Source organism: Bombyx mandarina, chromosome 18 (assembly GCF_030267445.1).
Source record: "Bombyx mandarina strain Sakado chromosome 18, ASM3026744v2".
NCBI classification, from domain to species: domain Eukaryota; kingdom Metazoa; phylum Arthropoda; class Insecta; order Lepidoptera; family Bombycidae; genus Bombyx; species Bombyx mandarina.
The window spans coordinates 973,245-991,142 of record NC_143224.1 but is presented as its reverse complement, the minus strand read 5'-3'; the positions used below and the strand labels follow the sequence as shown (position 1 = coordinate 991,142).

The 17,898-nt window shown below is 42.8% G+C and overlaps 2 protein-coding genes across 2 annotated transcripts in view; one reads left to right on the top strand and one right to left on the bottom strand.

Annotated features, from left to right (window-relative positions):
- LOC114239607 (dopamine D2-like receptor) overlaps positions 1 to 17,898 on the bottom strand; it is a 275,567-nt gene that overhangs the window by 205,865 nt on the left and 51,804 nt on the right. The gene's annotated exons all lie outside the window — the stretch shown is intronic.
- LOC114252311 (uncharacterized) lies at positions 11,655 to 17,208 on the top strand. The gene is made up of 3 exons (XM_089734944.1): positions 11,655 to 11,823; positions 12,233 to 12,307; positions 13,601 to 17,208. The coding sequence occupies exons 1-3, from the start codon at positions 11,655 to 11,657 to the stop codon at positions 17,206 to 17,208; spliced, it is 3,852 nt and encodes a 1,283-aa protein (XP_089591070.1).

Genomic DNA, 17,898 nt, shown 5'->3' with positions numbered 1-17,898 from the left:
GATAATACGTTATAGAAAATATATACATACAATAAACAAAATATATACCGTTTACATATAATATGAAATATATACTTATTATTATATACCAATATACATACTTACATACAATACATACTAATATACTTACATACACATAATACATCAACAGTATGGAAATAATAAATGATGATGCAAACAAACAGCACTAAGAAGATAAGTAGTGTTCCTTCACCACCTTCACCACCTTCACCTTCATTGAATTGAGTTACAAAAGACACGTCATCAATTGAACATAACTATAATATCGAGACCGGTCAAAAAGGAATAAGTGAATGAGACAAACATAAAAAGCTAAATCTTAGCGGTGGCTTCAGGTAATACAGTCCTAAACTATCGGGCGATTCTTCGGGTTCCAGTGGTAACACCCGTAAATGAACTAGAGAGAAATGAGATCTGAGCACCCACAGACACAGGCCACTGAGTTTCTTGCCGGATCATCTCAGTGAGTCGCGTTTCCGATCCGGTGGTAGATTCTGCGAAGCACTGCTCTTGCTGGGGCCAGTGTTAGCAACACTCCGTTTGAGCCCCGTGAGCTCACCTACACGTTAGAGCGAAGCTGATATAGCTTCTCAAGGCTATCAGCATAGGTTGGGGGGAAAAAAAGAGATTTTTTTAATTTTTTTATTGCTTAGATGAGTGGATGAGCTCACAGCCCACCTGATGTTAAGTGGTTACTGGAGCCCATAGACATCTACAACATAAATGCGCCACCCACCTTGAGATATAAGTTGTAAGGTCTCAAGTATAGTTACAACGGCTGCCCCACCCTTCAAACCGAAACGCATTACTGCTTCAAGGCAGAAATAGGCAGGGTGGTGGTACCTACCCGTGCGGACTCACAAGAGGTCCTAGCACCAGTAATTACGCAAATTATAATTTTGCGGGTTTGATTTTTATTACACGATGTTATTCCTTCACTGTGGAAGTCAATCGTGAACAATTGTTGAGTACGTATTTCATTAGAAAAAAATTGTGCCCGCCTGAGATTGGAACATCGGTGCATCGCCTCAACACTTATGCACCAGACGTCTTAGCCATTAGGCCACGACGACTACTAAGTTTGTCTCCGCCTACAATCCTATCCGCAGTTTTTAGTTTATCCCCATTCATGGCGCATACAACAGCGACGACTTCCCGCTAAATATCGCGCATCGCCCGGATATACTCGACATAGCGTTATTAAAAAACGTAACTCTGCGCTTACACTCGATCGAAGTAGTTTCAGAGTTAGATTCAGACCACCGTCCCGTCGTTATGAAGCTCGGTCGCGCTCCCGATTCCGTTCCCGTCACGAGGACTGTGGTGGATTGGCACACGCTGGGCATCAGCCTGGCTGAATCTGATCCACCATCGCTCCCGTTTAACCCGGACTCTATCCCGTCTCCTCAGGATACCGCTGAAGCCATAGACATCTTAACGTCACACATCACCTCAACATTAGATAGGTCATCGAAACAAGTTGTAGCGGAGGACTTCCTTCACCGCTTCAAATTGTCCGACGATATTAGGGAACTCCTTAGAGCTAAGAACGCCTCGATACGCGCCTACGACAGGTATCCTACCGCGGAAAATCGTATTCGAATGCGTGCCCTACAACGCGACGTAAAGTCTCGCATCGCCGAAGTCCGAGATGCCAGATGGTCTGATTTCTTAGAAGGACTCGCGCCCTCCCAAAGGTCTTACTACCGCTTAGCTCGTACTCTCAAATCGGATACGGTAGTAACTATGCCCCCCTCGTAGGCCCCTCAGGCCGACTCGCGGCGTTCGATGATGACGAAAAAGCAGAGCTGCTGGCCGATACATTGCAAACCCAGTGCACGCCCAGCACTCAATCCGTGGACCCTGTTCATGTAGAATTAGTAGACAGTGAGGTAGAACGCAGAGCCTCCTTGCCACCATCGGATGCGTTACCACCCGTCACCCCGATAGAAGTTAAAGACTTGATCAAAGACCTACGTCCTCGCAAGGCTCCCGGTTCCGACTGTATATCTAACCGCGTTATTAAACTTCTACCCGTCCAACTCATCGTGATGTTGGCATCTATTTTCAATGCCGCTATGGCGAACTGTATCTTTCCCGCGGTGTGGAAAGAAGCGGACGTTATCGGCATACATAAACCCGGTAAACCAAAAAATCATCCGACGAGCTACCGCCCGATTAGCCTCCTCATGTCTCTAGGCAAACTGTATGAGCGTCTGCTCTACAAACGCCTCAGAGACTTCGTCTCATCCAAGGGCATTCTTATCGATGAACAATTCGGATTCCGTACAAATCACTCATGCGTTCAACAGGTGCACCGCCTCACGGAGCACATTCTTGTGGGGCTTAATCGACCAAAACCGTTATACACGGGAGCTCTCTTCTTCGACGTCGCAAAAGCGTTCGACAAAGTCTGGCACAATGGTTTGATTTTCAAACTATTCAACATGGGCGTGCCGGATAGTCTCGTGCTCATCATACGGGACTTCTTGTCGAACCGCTCTTTTCGATATCGAGTCGAGGGAACCCGCTCCTCCCCACGACCTCTCACAGCTGGAGTCCCGCAAGGCTCTGTCCTCTCACCCCTCCTATTTAGCTTATTCGTCAACGATATTCCCCGGTCGCCGCCGACCCATTTAGCTTTATTCGCCGACGACACGACTGTTTACTATTCTAGTAGAAATAAGTCCCTAATCGCGAAGAAGCTTCAGAGCGCAGCCCTAGCCCTAGGACAGTGGTTCCGAAAATGGCGCATAGACATCAACCCAGCGAAAAGTACTGCGGTGCTATTTCAGAGGGGAAGCTCCACACGGATTTCCTCCCGGATTAGGAGGAGGAATCTCACACCCCCGATTACTCTCTTTAGACAACCCATACCCTGGGCCAGGAAGGTCAAGTACCTGGGCGTTACCCTGGATGCATCGATGACATTCCGCCCGCATATAAAATCAGTCCGTGACCGTGCCGCGTTTATTCTCGGTAGACTCTACTCCATGATCTGTAAGCGGAGTAAAATGTCCCTTCGGAACAAGGTGACACTTTACAAAACTTGCATAAGGCCCGTCATGACTTACGCGAGTGTGGTGTTCGCTCACGCGGCCCGCACGCACATAGACACCCTCCAATCCCTACAATCCCGCTTTTGCAGGTTAGCTGTCGGGGCTCCGTGGTTCGTGAGGAACGTTGACCTACACGACGACCTGGGCCTCGAATCAATTCGGAAATACATGAAGTCAGCGTCGGAACGATACTTCGATAAGGCTATGCGTCATGATAATCGCCTTATCGTTGCCGCCGCTGACTACTCCCCGAATCCTGATCATGCAGGAGCCAGTCACCGTCGACGCCCTAGACACGTCCTTACGGATCCATCAGATCCAATAACCTTTGCATTAGATGCCTTCAGCTCTAATACTAGGGGCAGGCTTAGGGACCCCGGTAACCGTACTCGTCGAACTCGACAAAGAGGTCGACGTGCAACCTAACCCATGCATCAGCCCGCTGAGTTTCTCGCCGGATCTTCTCAGCGGGTCGCGATTCCGATCCGGTAGTAGATTCATTCGCGAAACAATTGCTCTTGAGTTGTTAGGTCTCCTTCGGAGGCGCTCGGGCAGTTGTTAGCAAATCCCACCCCTCTTGGCTGAGCCTTTGCTCGCCCACCTGTCCTGGTGAAACTGGAAAGGCCTTCGGGCCACCAGTAAACTTACAAACACAAAAAAAAACAGCGACGACTTATCGGGAACTAATATCGGGTAAACTAAAAATCGTTGTAAGAACTGATTTAATAATAGTCCAAATCGCATATAGCTCCGAATGTTTAAGGCAACTAGTTGTGCTTGTAAGTTAATGTATCAAACAGGCTCCTTTTTTTCCTAACTAAGCTGGTGGCCTAGAGACTATGCCAGCGTAACTTAACAAGTAGGTGAGCTCACGGAGTTCTAACCTGGGAGCGTTGCTAACACCAGCCCTAGCAAGAGCAGTGCTTGGCAACATCTGCTTAAATGGCTTTAAAAGCAATTGGGCTTTTTGTAAGGTCAGAAGATGTAATCTCATGTCCACGATTGACTATCTGTTGACAAAACAGGTATTACTTCTATACTAAAATATCCTTCAATATACACCATTAACAATATTATAGCGTTTGAATTCACAAAGTAAATCCGATGTTATCAGAAGGCTGAGATAAATCTTCGTTTTGCGTCCTCCTAACTCCAAATGTATCCTTAAATTCATTCAAGATTTTAATCTGTACAGGGTGCCCCAATATTTGCTTAGAAGGTTTTTTTAGTATTTTGGGTGTTTCGTCTACAAATATTTATTACTATAGACAGATAAGCTTACGCGCGGGATTTTTTATGATTTTCACGCCATTTAAGTTGGTATAAAGGACTTATAAATATAATATTTAACCGAGAACAAATCCCGCACAGTCATCCGACCAAATTTAGGATGATATAAGACTGACATACATACTTACATGTGTTTTAATATATACATAGATAACAAGCACTCAGACAAAGAGCAAACAAACCTCTTCATCATAAGAACGTTTTCCCGAAGTGAGAATCGAACCCACGACCCTCGGCACAGCAGTCAGGAGAGCTAATTTTGCACCACCTAGCCAGTCAGTCAGTGATTCACAGCAAAAACACCCGAAATGTTGACTAGTATCCCCTAGTATATGAGTCCGCATGGACCTCTAATAACAAAACCTCTAATAAACAAAAATAAAACAGTGAAAAAGCTATTAGTAATAGTGTACGTGTAGACCGTTAGTTATAAGAAACAGATTGACTAGAGATGATACAAGTTTTCGTTGAGATGTGAGTTCCTTAAACTTAAAACGGACATCAGTAATAAGTTGCCAACCTCGACAATTTGTGAACATACTGCACGTTAACTAACGCCGCTCAATTTCAAAGTTGATTAATAGTACAGTAGTTATATGTGGTTCGAACATGGGAAAAGACCAATTTTTCTAAATAATAAACTACCTGAGATCTAGTATTTAGAAACCGCCACCGTGGCTCTGGTTTAATAGGTAAGTCACTCTGTCTATTCATATAGATCATGTAATTATGGCGTAGATAATTTCATATGGTAATTAAATCTCTATGTAGATAAATAGCAAAATGCCTTAGTGTGGTGTTTCTTTTTTTTATTGCTTAGATAGGTGGACGAGCTCACAGCCCACCTGGTGCTAAGCGGTCACTGGAGCCCATAGACATTTACGACGTAAATGCGCCACCCACCTCGAGATCTAAGTTCTAAGGTCTCAGTATAGTTACAACGGCTGCAAACCGAAAGGCATTACTGCTTCACGGCAGAAATAGGCGGGGTGTTCGTACCAACCCGTGCGGACTCACAAGAGGACCTACCATCAGTTTCTAACGTTACATTCAGTTTTCGCTATTGAGATTTCGCTCTAAAGTCCCAAGGTGTGTATCACTATATAAATTATTCCAATTCGGGTCGGTAGCCACATTAAACCAGACCATCTACAACCTTAAAAAACCCTGAAAACAAAACTCTGTATAACGACTCAAAGACGCGTCTTTCGCAATTGAGTTACAGCTAAATACACTCCGGAACATCTTCAAAATACAATTCATTGTTCAAATAACCAATGTAACTGCTCCAAAAGACTTTCGTACTTCAATTAAACTTTGTTCCGGATCCCCAATCAATGGTTCTTTGTGCGAGAGCTCTAAACGGAAACTTCGTTACGTCTGGATACAGAGAAACTTGATATCACTATGATAGTTGTTCTAGTTTTGTATACATATATAATAAACTAGCGACCCGCCCTCGCTTCGCTTCGGAAACATTAAAACACACATGAAACCAAAAAAAAAAAAAAAAGTAGCCTATGTTCATCAGGGACAATGTCGGCTTCTAATGGAAAAAGAATTTTTCAAATCGGTCCAGTAGTTTCGGAGCCTATTCGAAACAAACAAACAAACAAATCTTTCCTCTTTTTAATATTAGTATAGATGATTAGGTTTATTCGTCTAACGTAATGGACTAAATGTTCGTAGTTAAAATACAACGAATATCAATGCAAAAATTAAATAAAGCTACTGAATTACAAGTAGAAAGAGGAATAACTTAATCCTTTCAAGAATATCTGTCCTTTTTAACAATTTATTACAATCAATGTTGCATGAAAAATATATTACATGAAAAACCCAATTACAATTGTTAATATAAATCCATGGAACCATTACGCTAATTATTACTGTAATTAGTGTGAGTAGTAGAAAAGTCAAAGGTCACACTAGCATAACATTTACAAAGCCGACCGTTGTAACAAAAACACACCAGAAACCTATTTTTATTTATTTAAGAACCCTCTAAAAAATGGGTTTTTTAACGACAAAACATAATTCTTAAACAGCATTCGTAACCGGCACAAGACTGGCTATTACCAGCCGGATATAGCCAGCCGGTTATTGAGGTCAAGAGGTTTCGGTAGGCACTTAATGTAAGGTAGGTGAGGAGCAGATGTTTGGCAATAAGTAGTGAAATGATTCGACGTTGCAAGATATGTTTTGTGTTGAAGTAGTAAAATAGTAAAATAGTTTGAGAAGAACTTGATCCGGCTATGGAATGAGCTCTCCTCCACGGTGTTTCCAGAGCGCTATGGCGTGTCCTTCTTCAAACGAGGCTTGTGGAGAGTACTTAACGGTAGGCAGCGGCTTGGTTCTGCCACTGGCATTGCCGAAGTCCACGGACGACGGTAACCACTTGTTATCAGGTGGGCCGTATACTCGTCTGCCTACAAGGGCAATAAAAAAATACTTAACCAAGGACATCGGTACCAAGAAATAATCAAGGAAATATAATACAGTCCTTAACATTGCACGGAATCGCGTAACCGCATCCCTTGATCGACAACCAGAAGAATTATCATCAGAATCTAATATACAACATAATACCACAAACTAAGCCAATAATGAACAATATAAACTGGAAGAGTAACTTTGATGAATACATAGCCTAATAGGGAAGACGTCTGACATTGCCGCTGTGATAAACGCACCAAAAAATTACTTGTTTATTACTAAATTTTCAACTAATTATTCTATAATGTGAGTATTTTTTTCGAAAAATATCCGAGAAATGAAAAATTAAAAACAGAAGAGCAAGTGTAGGTTACCGATTGTTCGACTTCATTTTAAAGAATAGATCGCGGACCCAATACGTAACAACCTGGAGCCAGGTGGATCGTAAGCCAATACACTCGAAGCAATCAAGAAAGACTCGCATTATTCCCTTTCAAAACGAATTCCATACAAATTTTAATATCTGCCAAAAAGATTAAAAAGCTACGTAAAGGTTAAGAGTTATAAATAAGCGGTAAACGACGCGTGAAGATGATAAATAAGAGAATATTAAAATCACAGCCGTGTATCCACGATAAGGCGCGGGTTATGGTGGGAGCGATAAGCGATTGCTGTGAGACTGTCGGTGGCTTAAGACAAATGGGTTATGCACTAGCCTCAAGTGTATTTTAGAATGCTAAGGATCAAACTTGAGCTTTAGTGAGTACACAGAGAGAACAGTTGTTATTCTAGTACTAGTACTAAGTGGTTGATCCTTAGCCATTTTTATCTAGCAGCTTAATAATTAAGCATACGTGTGTTCGACATAAATGATTCACCTATTTGAATAATGCAGGTATAGTAATTAAATTAGAACACAAAGTGTATTTTTATACAAAACGCTTAGGTTAATAAGTATTAATTATTATAAATAATAATTATTATACAGCAAAACCCAATATTTGTGAATAAAGGCCTCCTTCAAAGATATTTCCTTGTCTCTATCATTTTTTTTTATGTACACGTCTTACAAATTAAAATTAAGCGTATGATGTTTGTTTTTATGTATGTGAAGAAAAACCTTTAATATTTAAAACGATTTTTTTTCTTCAGTGTCATGGAGTGAAGTTTGTCGTTTAGTAAAAAGAGAAGTTAGTTTTGTATAGTTTATTAATAGTGCTTACTGTTTAATTTTTAATTTTAATTTTAAAAGAGATTAAGAATTTTGAATGTTGTTTTCTTATTAAATAGAAATGAGATGATAAGGGATGAAATATGATCTCAGTAAAATGGTGGTCATTTACTGAGATTTTTTCAGTGGACTTTTTGGAGCGAGAAGTTACGTCCAGCGGCTTTGTTTCATCTTCCCACATTTTTGCACTTTCACATTATATTATGAAACAGTTTATAAACCACCGTTATTACACATTTAAACCTGAACATACACTAAATAGTCAAAATACAACAAATCATACAACTTCACTCCTCGCGTTCCCGCCAAAAAGTCCGCTATGCAACTATCCACGCTTGCAGTGTGACCACTCTAGAAAATCCAGATAAAAAATAAATTTCCTTCGTAAAAAAAAGGCGGTGACCTGTGAATTATTACAACGTTAGGGAGTTCAAACGAAATTCTTTGCGGTGTACTCTTTGTACTAAGCAATAACGGAATTGTATCCACAATTTCAGGTTACCTATTTTAATTTAACTTAAAAATTTACTTGTTACATAAAGAAATAACTTAAAGTTTGTAACAAAACTCTGATACTGTTAAAACAAGTATAAAAGAGCAAGTGAAACAAACTCTGCGGGTCCTTATTTTGTATTATTTTTCTCTTAAAAGCACAACAACAATTTTTTATTCAAAAACAAAAAAGCGACGTAACCACACGTTCTGGAAAAAACACCTTATTCTCGTGTCGTGCTGTCTCTTAGGCAATGAGGTTCATTTACTACACAATAGTTCCATGATGTTACTTTATACCCGCGTATATGTAATAGTAGAACGTTTTTATAGGATCTTATTGTAAAGGTGTACCTACACAAAATCCTCTAGTAGATACTTCACGTATTCGAGCCCTCGGGCCCTCAGCAAAGCAAGCCTGTGTTTGTTCGGAGTATTTATATTGTGCCAATCAATAACTTTTTTTTTTATTGCCCTTGTAGGCAGACGAGCATACGGCCCACCTGATGGTGAGTGGTTACCGTCGCCCATGGACTTCAGCAATGCCAGGGGCAGAGCCAAGCCGCTGCCTACCGCTTAATACTCTCCACAAGCCTCGTTTGAAGAAGGAAATGTCATAGCGCTCGGGAAACACCGTGGAGGGGAGCTCATTCCATAGCCGGATGGTACGTGGCAAAAAAGATCTCTGGAAACGCACTGTGGATGACCGCAGTGGCTCCAGGTAGTATGGATAAACTCTACTCCGGTGGCGGGCGGCGCGATGGTAAAAACGAGATGCCGGTATCATCTCGAACAATTTCTCTGGGGAATATTTTAATATATTTTCTGACATGCTAAATTCCCAAAAAATTAAAATTTTTACAGTAGCGGCCGTTTTAAACCTAATGTTTATGGCCGTCAATACATTCCAAATTAAAAATGATGATGATTGATTTTTGAAAAAATGATTAATTTTATTTATAAAATATGGAATTCAATTTTGAAATTCTGACATTTGTTAATTACGTGTTAATTGTGTAATTTGCTAATTAATGTGATTTGTGCCTATTTTTTACTACATTTTTACCTTTTAAGTCAATATGGACGCGATAAAAACACAGGTATATATGGAATATGAGTTCAGTCGCGGTAACAATACTGTACAAACGCCACAGAAAATTAATGAAGTGAACCCTACAAATAAACGCACGGCTCGTGGTTTGAAGGCATCGGACATGGAAATTTTGAAAAAAAAAAAAAACTAACCCACATGGTCGCCCAAAAACTAAAGTCAATAACGTATTAAAGGCGATAATGGAAGCTGCCGATACTCATATATCGCTGAGCTAACAGCACTGTTCGACGATAGTATCAAAACTATTGTTCCATTTCCGACAAATTGGCAAGGTTTAAAAATTTAATAAGTGGGTGCCACACGATCTGAACGATCGCCAGTGCGACGGACGTGTTTAGGTATGGCTTACGTTGCTTAACAGACGCAGAAAAGAAGGGATTTTGAACGGTATTGTCACGTGTGATAATCATAAGTGATCATCTCATAATCTCGTTTTTACCATCGCACCGCCCGCCACCGGAATAGAGTTCATCCGTAATACCTGGATCCAGTGCGCGTTTCCAAAGATCTTTTTTGCCACGTACCATCCGGCTTTGGAATGAGCTCCCCTCCACGGTGTTAGCGCTGTTACATGTCCTTCTTCAAACGAGGCTTTTCGAGAGTATTAAACAGTAGGCAGCGGCTTGGCTCTGCTCCTGGCATTGCTGAAGTCCATGAGCGACGGTAACCACTCCCCCTCAGGTGGGTCGTAAGATCGTTCGTATACATGGGTGTTCGCGCGACAGCGCGACGTTCATAAATGTTCGGCTCAACTCGGGTGCCGTCGCCCGTACGCACCCCGCACCTCGGATAACAGTGCGGTACATGACGGCACGCGGAGATACGCTCGTTCGCTATTGAGTAAATTGTGCGCGCGCGCCTTTCGTTACTAAGTAAAAGGTTGAGTGTGAACCGGTGAAAGGGTGTATGTGCCACCCATCGCAGAGGAACACCACTACGACCGTGATAGTGCCAACATCAGCCTCCAAGTAAGTCCCGTTTTCCTACCTACCCTTTCGTATCCGCTCATTCTCCGCAGAGTTCATGTGCTCCCTTTTAGCTCATCAGCTCACGTTTAAGGTGACGCTCACCTGCGTCACCATTTTCTGGTCCTTCGAGCTTTGAACCCTAAATCCTTTGGATACAATCCATTGCCCTCCATAGACCCACCCAAATTTTGATATACAAACGGCTCAAAAAAAAAAAATTGGCCCTTTTGTAGGTTTCAATCGGTTATAATCAGCCCATTATTTAACTCTAAAACTTATTTACTATAATAATATCTTCATTTCGTTGTTTATAATAATTACTAACACGGCAAAAGTATAAAAATTGTCTGCCCATTATACAATCACTTCATTCCATTTTACCCACAACAATAAAAAGTTATTATTAAAAGTTAAAACGAAGAACGTAAACAAGTAGGAACTTATCGTCTCGGCTCATCGAATGAATATTATATATACCTATCTAAATATATTCCTAATCATTAGACCTCATTAGTACATTAGTTTAATTTTTAAAAGTGTGGAACATTGATGATTTTTTTTTCATTTGTTGTCAAAGCGTATCGTGATTTGTGTCATTTCATTATACTTTAACTTTTATTGTAATTACATACTTGTAGGTACTTACAATTCCTACGATATTTAGGTGCTTGCGCGCCACAGTACAGTTCACAACAGTAAATCAACTGTAACTTTGATTTTTGCCATAGTTCGGTGTAGAACAGTAGGTCAAAAGGTTTTTGAAAAAAAAAAAATTGTTTTCATTCACATTATCATTACACAGGGTAGGTTCAGTATACAGGGTGCCCCATTTTGCCTTTTTATTATAATTTTTTTTTTTTTTAGAACACACTTTTTTTTTCTTTTCTTTTTTTTTCTCTTCATCTTTGTTTAGTTAAGTCCATATATTGTTATCAATGCAGTCGAAATCTCAGGCAGCTATTTTTCGAGAAGCAACAAAATTCATAACATTATTAAAGGAAATTGCCTTGTCCATACTGGCTGGGGACAGAATAAAATATGACATGGCCGATTTGTCTGCTCGCTTGCCTAGATTGGATACCAATAAATCTAAACTAGAAGATGTATATTATGAGATCCTCGATGACGAGGATCTCTCAGAGGAGCAGGAAAAAATGTACACAAAAAATTATGAGACCTCGATTGCTGACTACCATGACATCTTAGTAGCATGTAAAAAATAAACTCGAAGCCTGCTTCCTCACCCAGCTCTCAACCCTCAACTTCTAGTACGCTGACGACTGTTCTGACTAGTTCCCCAAGTTCAGCTCAAAGGTCGAAGATTGGCCTTCATTTATCACAATTTTTAAAAGTCTCACGGATGATATGCTCACTCTCTCAGATTCTGTCAAACTCCATTATTTGTTTTCATGCCTATCGGGCGAAGCGCTTGGTATGGTGTCTCATCTCAAAATTACTAATGAGAATTTCTCCGTTGCCTTGGACATTTTAACCAGGCGCTACGAGAATCGCCGCGTGCTGATTGATAGGTTTGTGGACATCATAATGAGCCTCCCAAATATACATTCACGCTCTAATATCCGCACACTCTTTTTGACACCTTTGATTTCCGCGCAATCAGCCCTTAGTAATCTAGATCTGCCCATGAAAGACTGCGATTATATCTTTGTCTCGATAGTGGTGCGAAAACTCAAAGGTGAGCTCCGCACTCTCTTCGAACGTAGACATGGGTCGCGTCAGTCTTTACCCACTTTAAAAAATTTAATCTCTTTTTTAGAAGAACACGCGCGCTGTAATGAGACCGAATGGTCTAATACAACATACTCCCAATACAATCAACCTTCTCAAAAGTCTGGTTTTTCTCGTAGGCAGTCTCCCACTTCTCAGCCCCTTCAAGTTTCACGACAAACACAATATCAACAGCGTCGGCCCTTTACCCCAAATAATTCCCGCCCAGAATATCTACCCCGAACTACTGCCCCACCATGGCAAATTAACTCAGCTCATCCTACTCAGCTCTCCCAAAATAATAACTTATATTGTCCATATTGCAATACAAAAGGGCACAAACTAATTACGTGTACTCGCTACAATGATCAGCCAATACAGGGTAGATGGGACTTTATTAGAGCCCGCGAGCGTTGTCAACGCTGTCTAGGACCGCACTATGAAAACGAGTGCAAAACCACGGGTGTGTGTAAGGAATGTGGAAGTGCTAATCATCACACCTCACTTCACCGCCATGGCGCATCGTCTCCAACACAGTCTTCTGCACATCTCCTTCCCCTGAATTTACGGGAGCAGCCTAGGCAGCGCCCTATTCATTGTCCTCAGGCACGCTCGTCACATGCGACCTCGCATATGCCGAGCTCATCGCACACACCACAAGTGGCTTCACCACATTTGCCCTGGTTGTATAAAGAGGCAGATAGGCCAGTCTCACCCCAAGAGTATCAAACTCATGGTTCTTCGCTACATCAATCGCGATCGCCACGCCGGAACCAATGACTATCTACCATCACCGAACACGACCAGGAAGAGAAATACGCTCAGCTCATGCACACCCATACAACACACACTCGTCCCACGGTATCAACACAAACCATAACTTCAGCACAACATGAAAACCACAACCCTAATACACCCATATTATTGCCTACTGTCACCTTAGAAATAGCAGATGTTCATGGTCAATTTCAAAGAGCACGAGCCTTATTGGATTGTGGCAGTATGGTAACATTAATTACTCAGCGCATGGCTCGAACTTTACAACTACCCCTAAAGAATACTTCATTACAAATTTCGGGAGTGGGAAATCAGCGCACACAGTACTCCAAGGCATCAATCAAAATTGTATGTCGACCCACTCATAGCGAAACACCTACGATAACGGCTACAGCTCATATTTTAAAGCATGTTACCGGTTATCTGCCTCTAGGGAAGGTACAGAATATATCACATATGGTAGACTAGTCAACGATCCCCTTAGCTGATCAAGGATACCATACACCAGCTCCAATTGATCTGTTGCTAGGCTCGGATATCCTCGGACAGGTTTTAGATGGGACTAAAGTCTCATTGGGGCCCGGCAGGCCAATAGCCTTCGGCACGATATTTGATTTTGCATTGTTAGGACCCATACACGATTTGTATACTGCTCCTGTAAGCAAAACTGAATCGACTCACATTGTCAGCGCACAACCAGAACTCGAGGTATCTACACATGACATTCGCAAGAGCCTTGAGAAGTTCTGGGAATTTGAAGAGCCCCAACTTCATGTTGAAACTACCCCTTTGCAAGATCAGTGTGAAGAAATATTCCGCACTACCACTACTCGTAAACCCTCAGGTCAATATACGGTAACTTTACCCTTTTTACATAATATGCCCGAGCTAGGAAGTACCCATGCCATAGCATTGCGCAGGTTTCTTAATCTTGAAAAGAAGTTACAAGCTGACCCATATCTCCGTGTGAAATACATTGATTTCATGGCAGATTATCAGAAGCTGGGTCACATGTCCCCATGCCACCCGAGTACTTTTGCTCATAAACCTCACTTCTATATCCCTCATCATGGCATCTTCAAGTCGGGATCAGACAAGCTACGCACTGTTTTTGATGGTAGCTGTAAAAGCTCAAATGGTGTCAGCCTAAATGACTGTTTACACACTGGTCCAGCTCTTCAACAGGACATTGTCGATATTATCTTGTCGTTTAGAACTCATCCCGTAGTTTTCAGCACTGACATTTGTATGATGTTCAGAAACATACTCATACATCCCGATCAGAGGCGTTACCAGCTCATTCTCTGGCGCTCTTCGCCAGATCAGCCCCTGCTTACATATGCCTTAAACACTGTTACATACGGGTTAAGATCAAGCCCATATCATGCTATACGCACTTTAATCCAATTAGCGGATGATGAAGGTCATCGCTATCCTGCAGCTGCTCAAGTCCTGCGCAAGTCCCTATTCGTCGATGATATTCTCACTGGTCACGATTCTGTAGTAAAGGCTCAAGCTCTCCAAAACGACTTGATTAACTTACTAGCCTTAGGTGGTTTTCAGCTAAGTAAATGGACCTCAAACTGCCCTCAGCTTCTCGAAAGATTTCCCGATGATCAGTGTGACATGCCCAAGGACTTTGACATTAGCCCAGACTCCAACTCCATAAAAGTATTAGGTATACAGTGGATTCCTCAATCGGATGAGTTAACTTATCGTATTTCTCTCCCCTCAATAAAACAAATTACCAAACGCTCAATCCTCAGCACAGTCGCCTCTCTTTATGACCCTAACGGTTGGGTTACTCCTGTTATCTTCCGCGCAAAGCTTCTCCTACAGAAGCTGTGGCTTCTAAAGTTAGAATGGGACGAACACACCCCTGTTGAAGTGCAGACAGAATGGAACCGCATATCACAGGATCTGCCCCAATTGTCAACCCTTCGTTTGCCTCGCCTTATTTGTACAAACAAACTTAAGTCTACTTACACGCTTCACGGGTTCGCAGACGCCTCAGAGGCAGGTTTTGCTGCCGTTATTTATCTCCATGAACTCGATGAGCATAGATGTGTCAACGTATACCTCGTAATTGCTAAATCACGAGTCACACCCGTTAAAAATCGTCTTACCATCCCCAAGATGGAGTTATCTGCTGCAAGTCTCTTAACACAGCTTATGATACGTGTCTCGACTCAATTGTTGTCCCATATTACCATAAAGCAACACATATGCTGGTCAGACAGTACCATTGTCCTAGCATGGCTAAACACACCTCCTCATAGACTTCAGGTCTTTGAAGCTAACAGGGTTGCCAAGATAACATCCAATCCAATCACCTCCACATGGAAACATGTTCCTACAAACCTGAACCCTGCAGACTGTGCGAGCAGGGGAATGTCTGCCCAGTCACTATCAGCTCATGATCTTTGGTGGTCTCCTAGCTGGCTGAAGGAGCCTCCTGACACCTGGCCCAAAATGCCTCCTGCTCTAGGCCACCATGCATTACCAGGTCTGAAGCCCAAGAAAGTACCAGCTCATATAGCAGTTCCTGACCTCGACCTTGACTTGCTTACTCGATTCAGTTCTCTCGACAAGCTCGTTAGAGTGACAGCTTGCATAAAACGCTTTATTTTCAATTGTAGACACAACTCAACTGATAGGTGCTCTGGTCCCTTGACAGTTGGAGAACGTAGAGATGCTCTGTTATTCTGGGTTCGCTCTGTTCAACACAATGAGTTTGCGGAAGATATTTACCGTCTTCAGGCAGGCAAGATTTGTACCGTTCGACTTCAGCGTCTTTCACCCTTGATGAAAGATGATCTCTTGAGAGTTGGTGGTCGCCTCACTCATGCGCCAATAAGATACGATGCTCAGCATCCTCTCGTTCTGCCCAGCTCTAGCCCACTAGTTGATCTCATCATAGACCACTATCACAGAATAAACTGTCATCCCGGGGCTGACACATTACACGCTATCCTCCGTCAGCAGTTCTGGATACTCTCAGCACGTCGTGTCATCAGGCATCGCGTGTACAAATGCATTAGATGTTTCCGATATCGCGCTCAGGCCAGAGCTCCGTTGATGGCTGATTTGCCCGCAGACAGGGTCACACCCCAGCCAGTATTTAGTCAGGTCTCTACAGATTTTGCTGGCCCGTTTCTCATTAAATCTAGTACTTTACGTAACGCCAAACTCATGAAGGCATACTTTTGTGTCTTTGTTTGCTTATCTACTAAGGCGGTTCACTTGGAACTCGTTTCGTCACTCAGCACTGAAGCGTTTCTTGCTGCAATGCAACGGTTTGTATCGCGTCGCGGTACTCCTACTCTTATCCGTTCTGACTGTGGCACAAATTATGTAGGAGCTAAGAATCATCTCATTGAGGTACAAGATTTTCTCGCGCAAAATAATGACACAATCACGCATAGGCTCGCTAATCAGCACATAACTTGGCTGCTCCAACCGCCCACGGGACCCTGGTTCGGGGGCCTTCATGAAATTGCGGTGAAGAGCACTAAGAAGTTACTTTATCATGTTATAGGTGAACAGCACCTCACGTTTGAAGAATTTTCCACACTTTTAACTCGAGTCGAGGCAGTACTTAATTCCAGACCTCTCTGTCCACTTTCGTCAGATCCCTCCGATTTTGAGCCACTAACAGCTGGCTACTTTCTTATTGGCCGTCCACTCACCGCTCTTCCTGAGCCATCTTTTGATGATAGGCCATTATCAGCTCTTAAGCGTTTTCAGCTCATCCAAGCTCTCTCTCAGCGTTTTTGGACTCTGTGGACCAAATCCTATCTCCATACCCTCCAAACCCGCTCCAAATGGCTTTCCACATCCTCACCTCCTCAAGTTGGAGAGCTCGTCCTCATCAAAGAGGACAATCAGCCCCCGCTGCAATGGAAACTTGGAAGGATTATCCGCACGTTACCCGGCAAGGATGGAGTGATCAGAGTCGTGGATTTGGACACGAAGCATGGAAGTCTGCGGAGACCTGTGTTTAAGTTAGCCAGGTTGCCGCTGGATTCAGCACATGAAGAAGTTCAGCCCCGGCCGCCCCAGGATGTTCGCGCGACAGCGCGACGTTCATAAATGTTCGGCTCAACTCGGGTGCCGTCGCCCGTACGCACCCCGCACCTCGGATAACAGTGCGGTACATGACGGCACGCGGAGATACGCTCGTTCGCTATTGAGTAAATTGTGCGCGCGCGCCTTTCGTTACTAAGTAAAAGGTTGAGTGTGAACCGGTGAAAGGGTGTATGTGCCACCCATCGCAGAGGAACACCACTACGACCGTGATAGTGCCAACATCAGCCTCCAAGTAAGTCCCGTTTTCCTACCTACCCTTTCGTATCCGCTCATTCTCCGCAGAGTTCATGTGCTTGCTCCCTTTCAGCTCATCAGCTCACGTTTAAGGTGACGCTCACCTGCGTCACCAATGGGCATAAAAATAAAAACATCATGTTGGTTAGTCATTGTTTGGTAGGTAGTGTCGGTATAATTCATCACAGCTTCTTACCAAAGGGAACCGGCATTACCGCAGATATGTACTGTGAGAAACTGGACACCATAGTGGAGAAGCGCGCAAATCTCCGGCCAGTTTTTCTTCGCTGCTCTTACACGACAACCCTCAAACTCATATGGCACAACCAACACTCTATAAGCTAAAAGAGCTAGTACTCACCAGACCTTGCGCCGACAGACTTCCCTGTGGTTATAGACTTACTTTAGTGGTTACTGGAGCCCATAGTTATCACAATATGAAGTCTGCTACATCTTGAA

Coding starts and splice junctions, on each gene's coding strand:
- LOC114252311 (XM_089734944.1), top strand. CDS start 11,655: ATGGCCGATTTGTCTGCTCGCTTGCCTAGATTGGATACCAATAAATCT. Junction 11,824..12,232: donor CCATGACATCTTAGTAGCAT/GTAAAAAATAAA, acceptor CCGCGCAATCAG/CCCTTAGTAATCTAGATCTG. Junction 12,308..13,600: donor AGTGGTGCGAAAACTCAAAG/GTGAGCTCCGCA, acceptor CGATCCCCTTAG/CTGATCAAGGATACCATACA.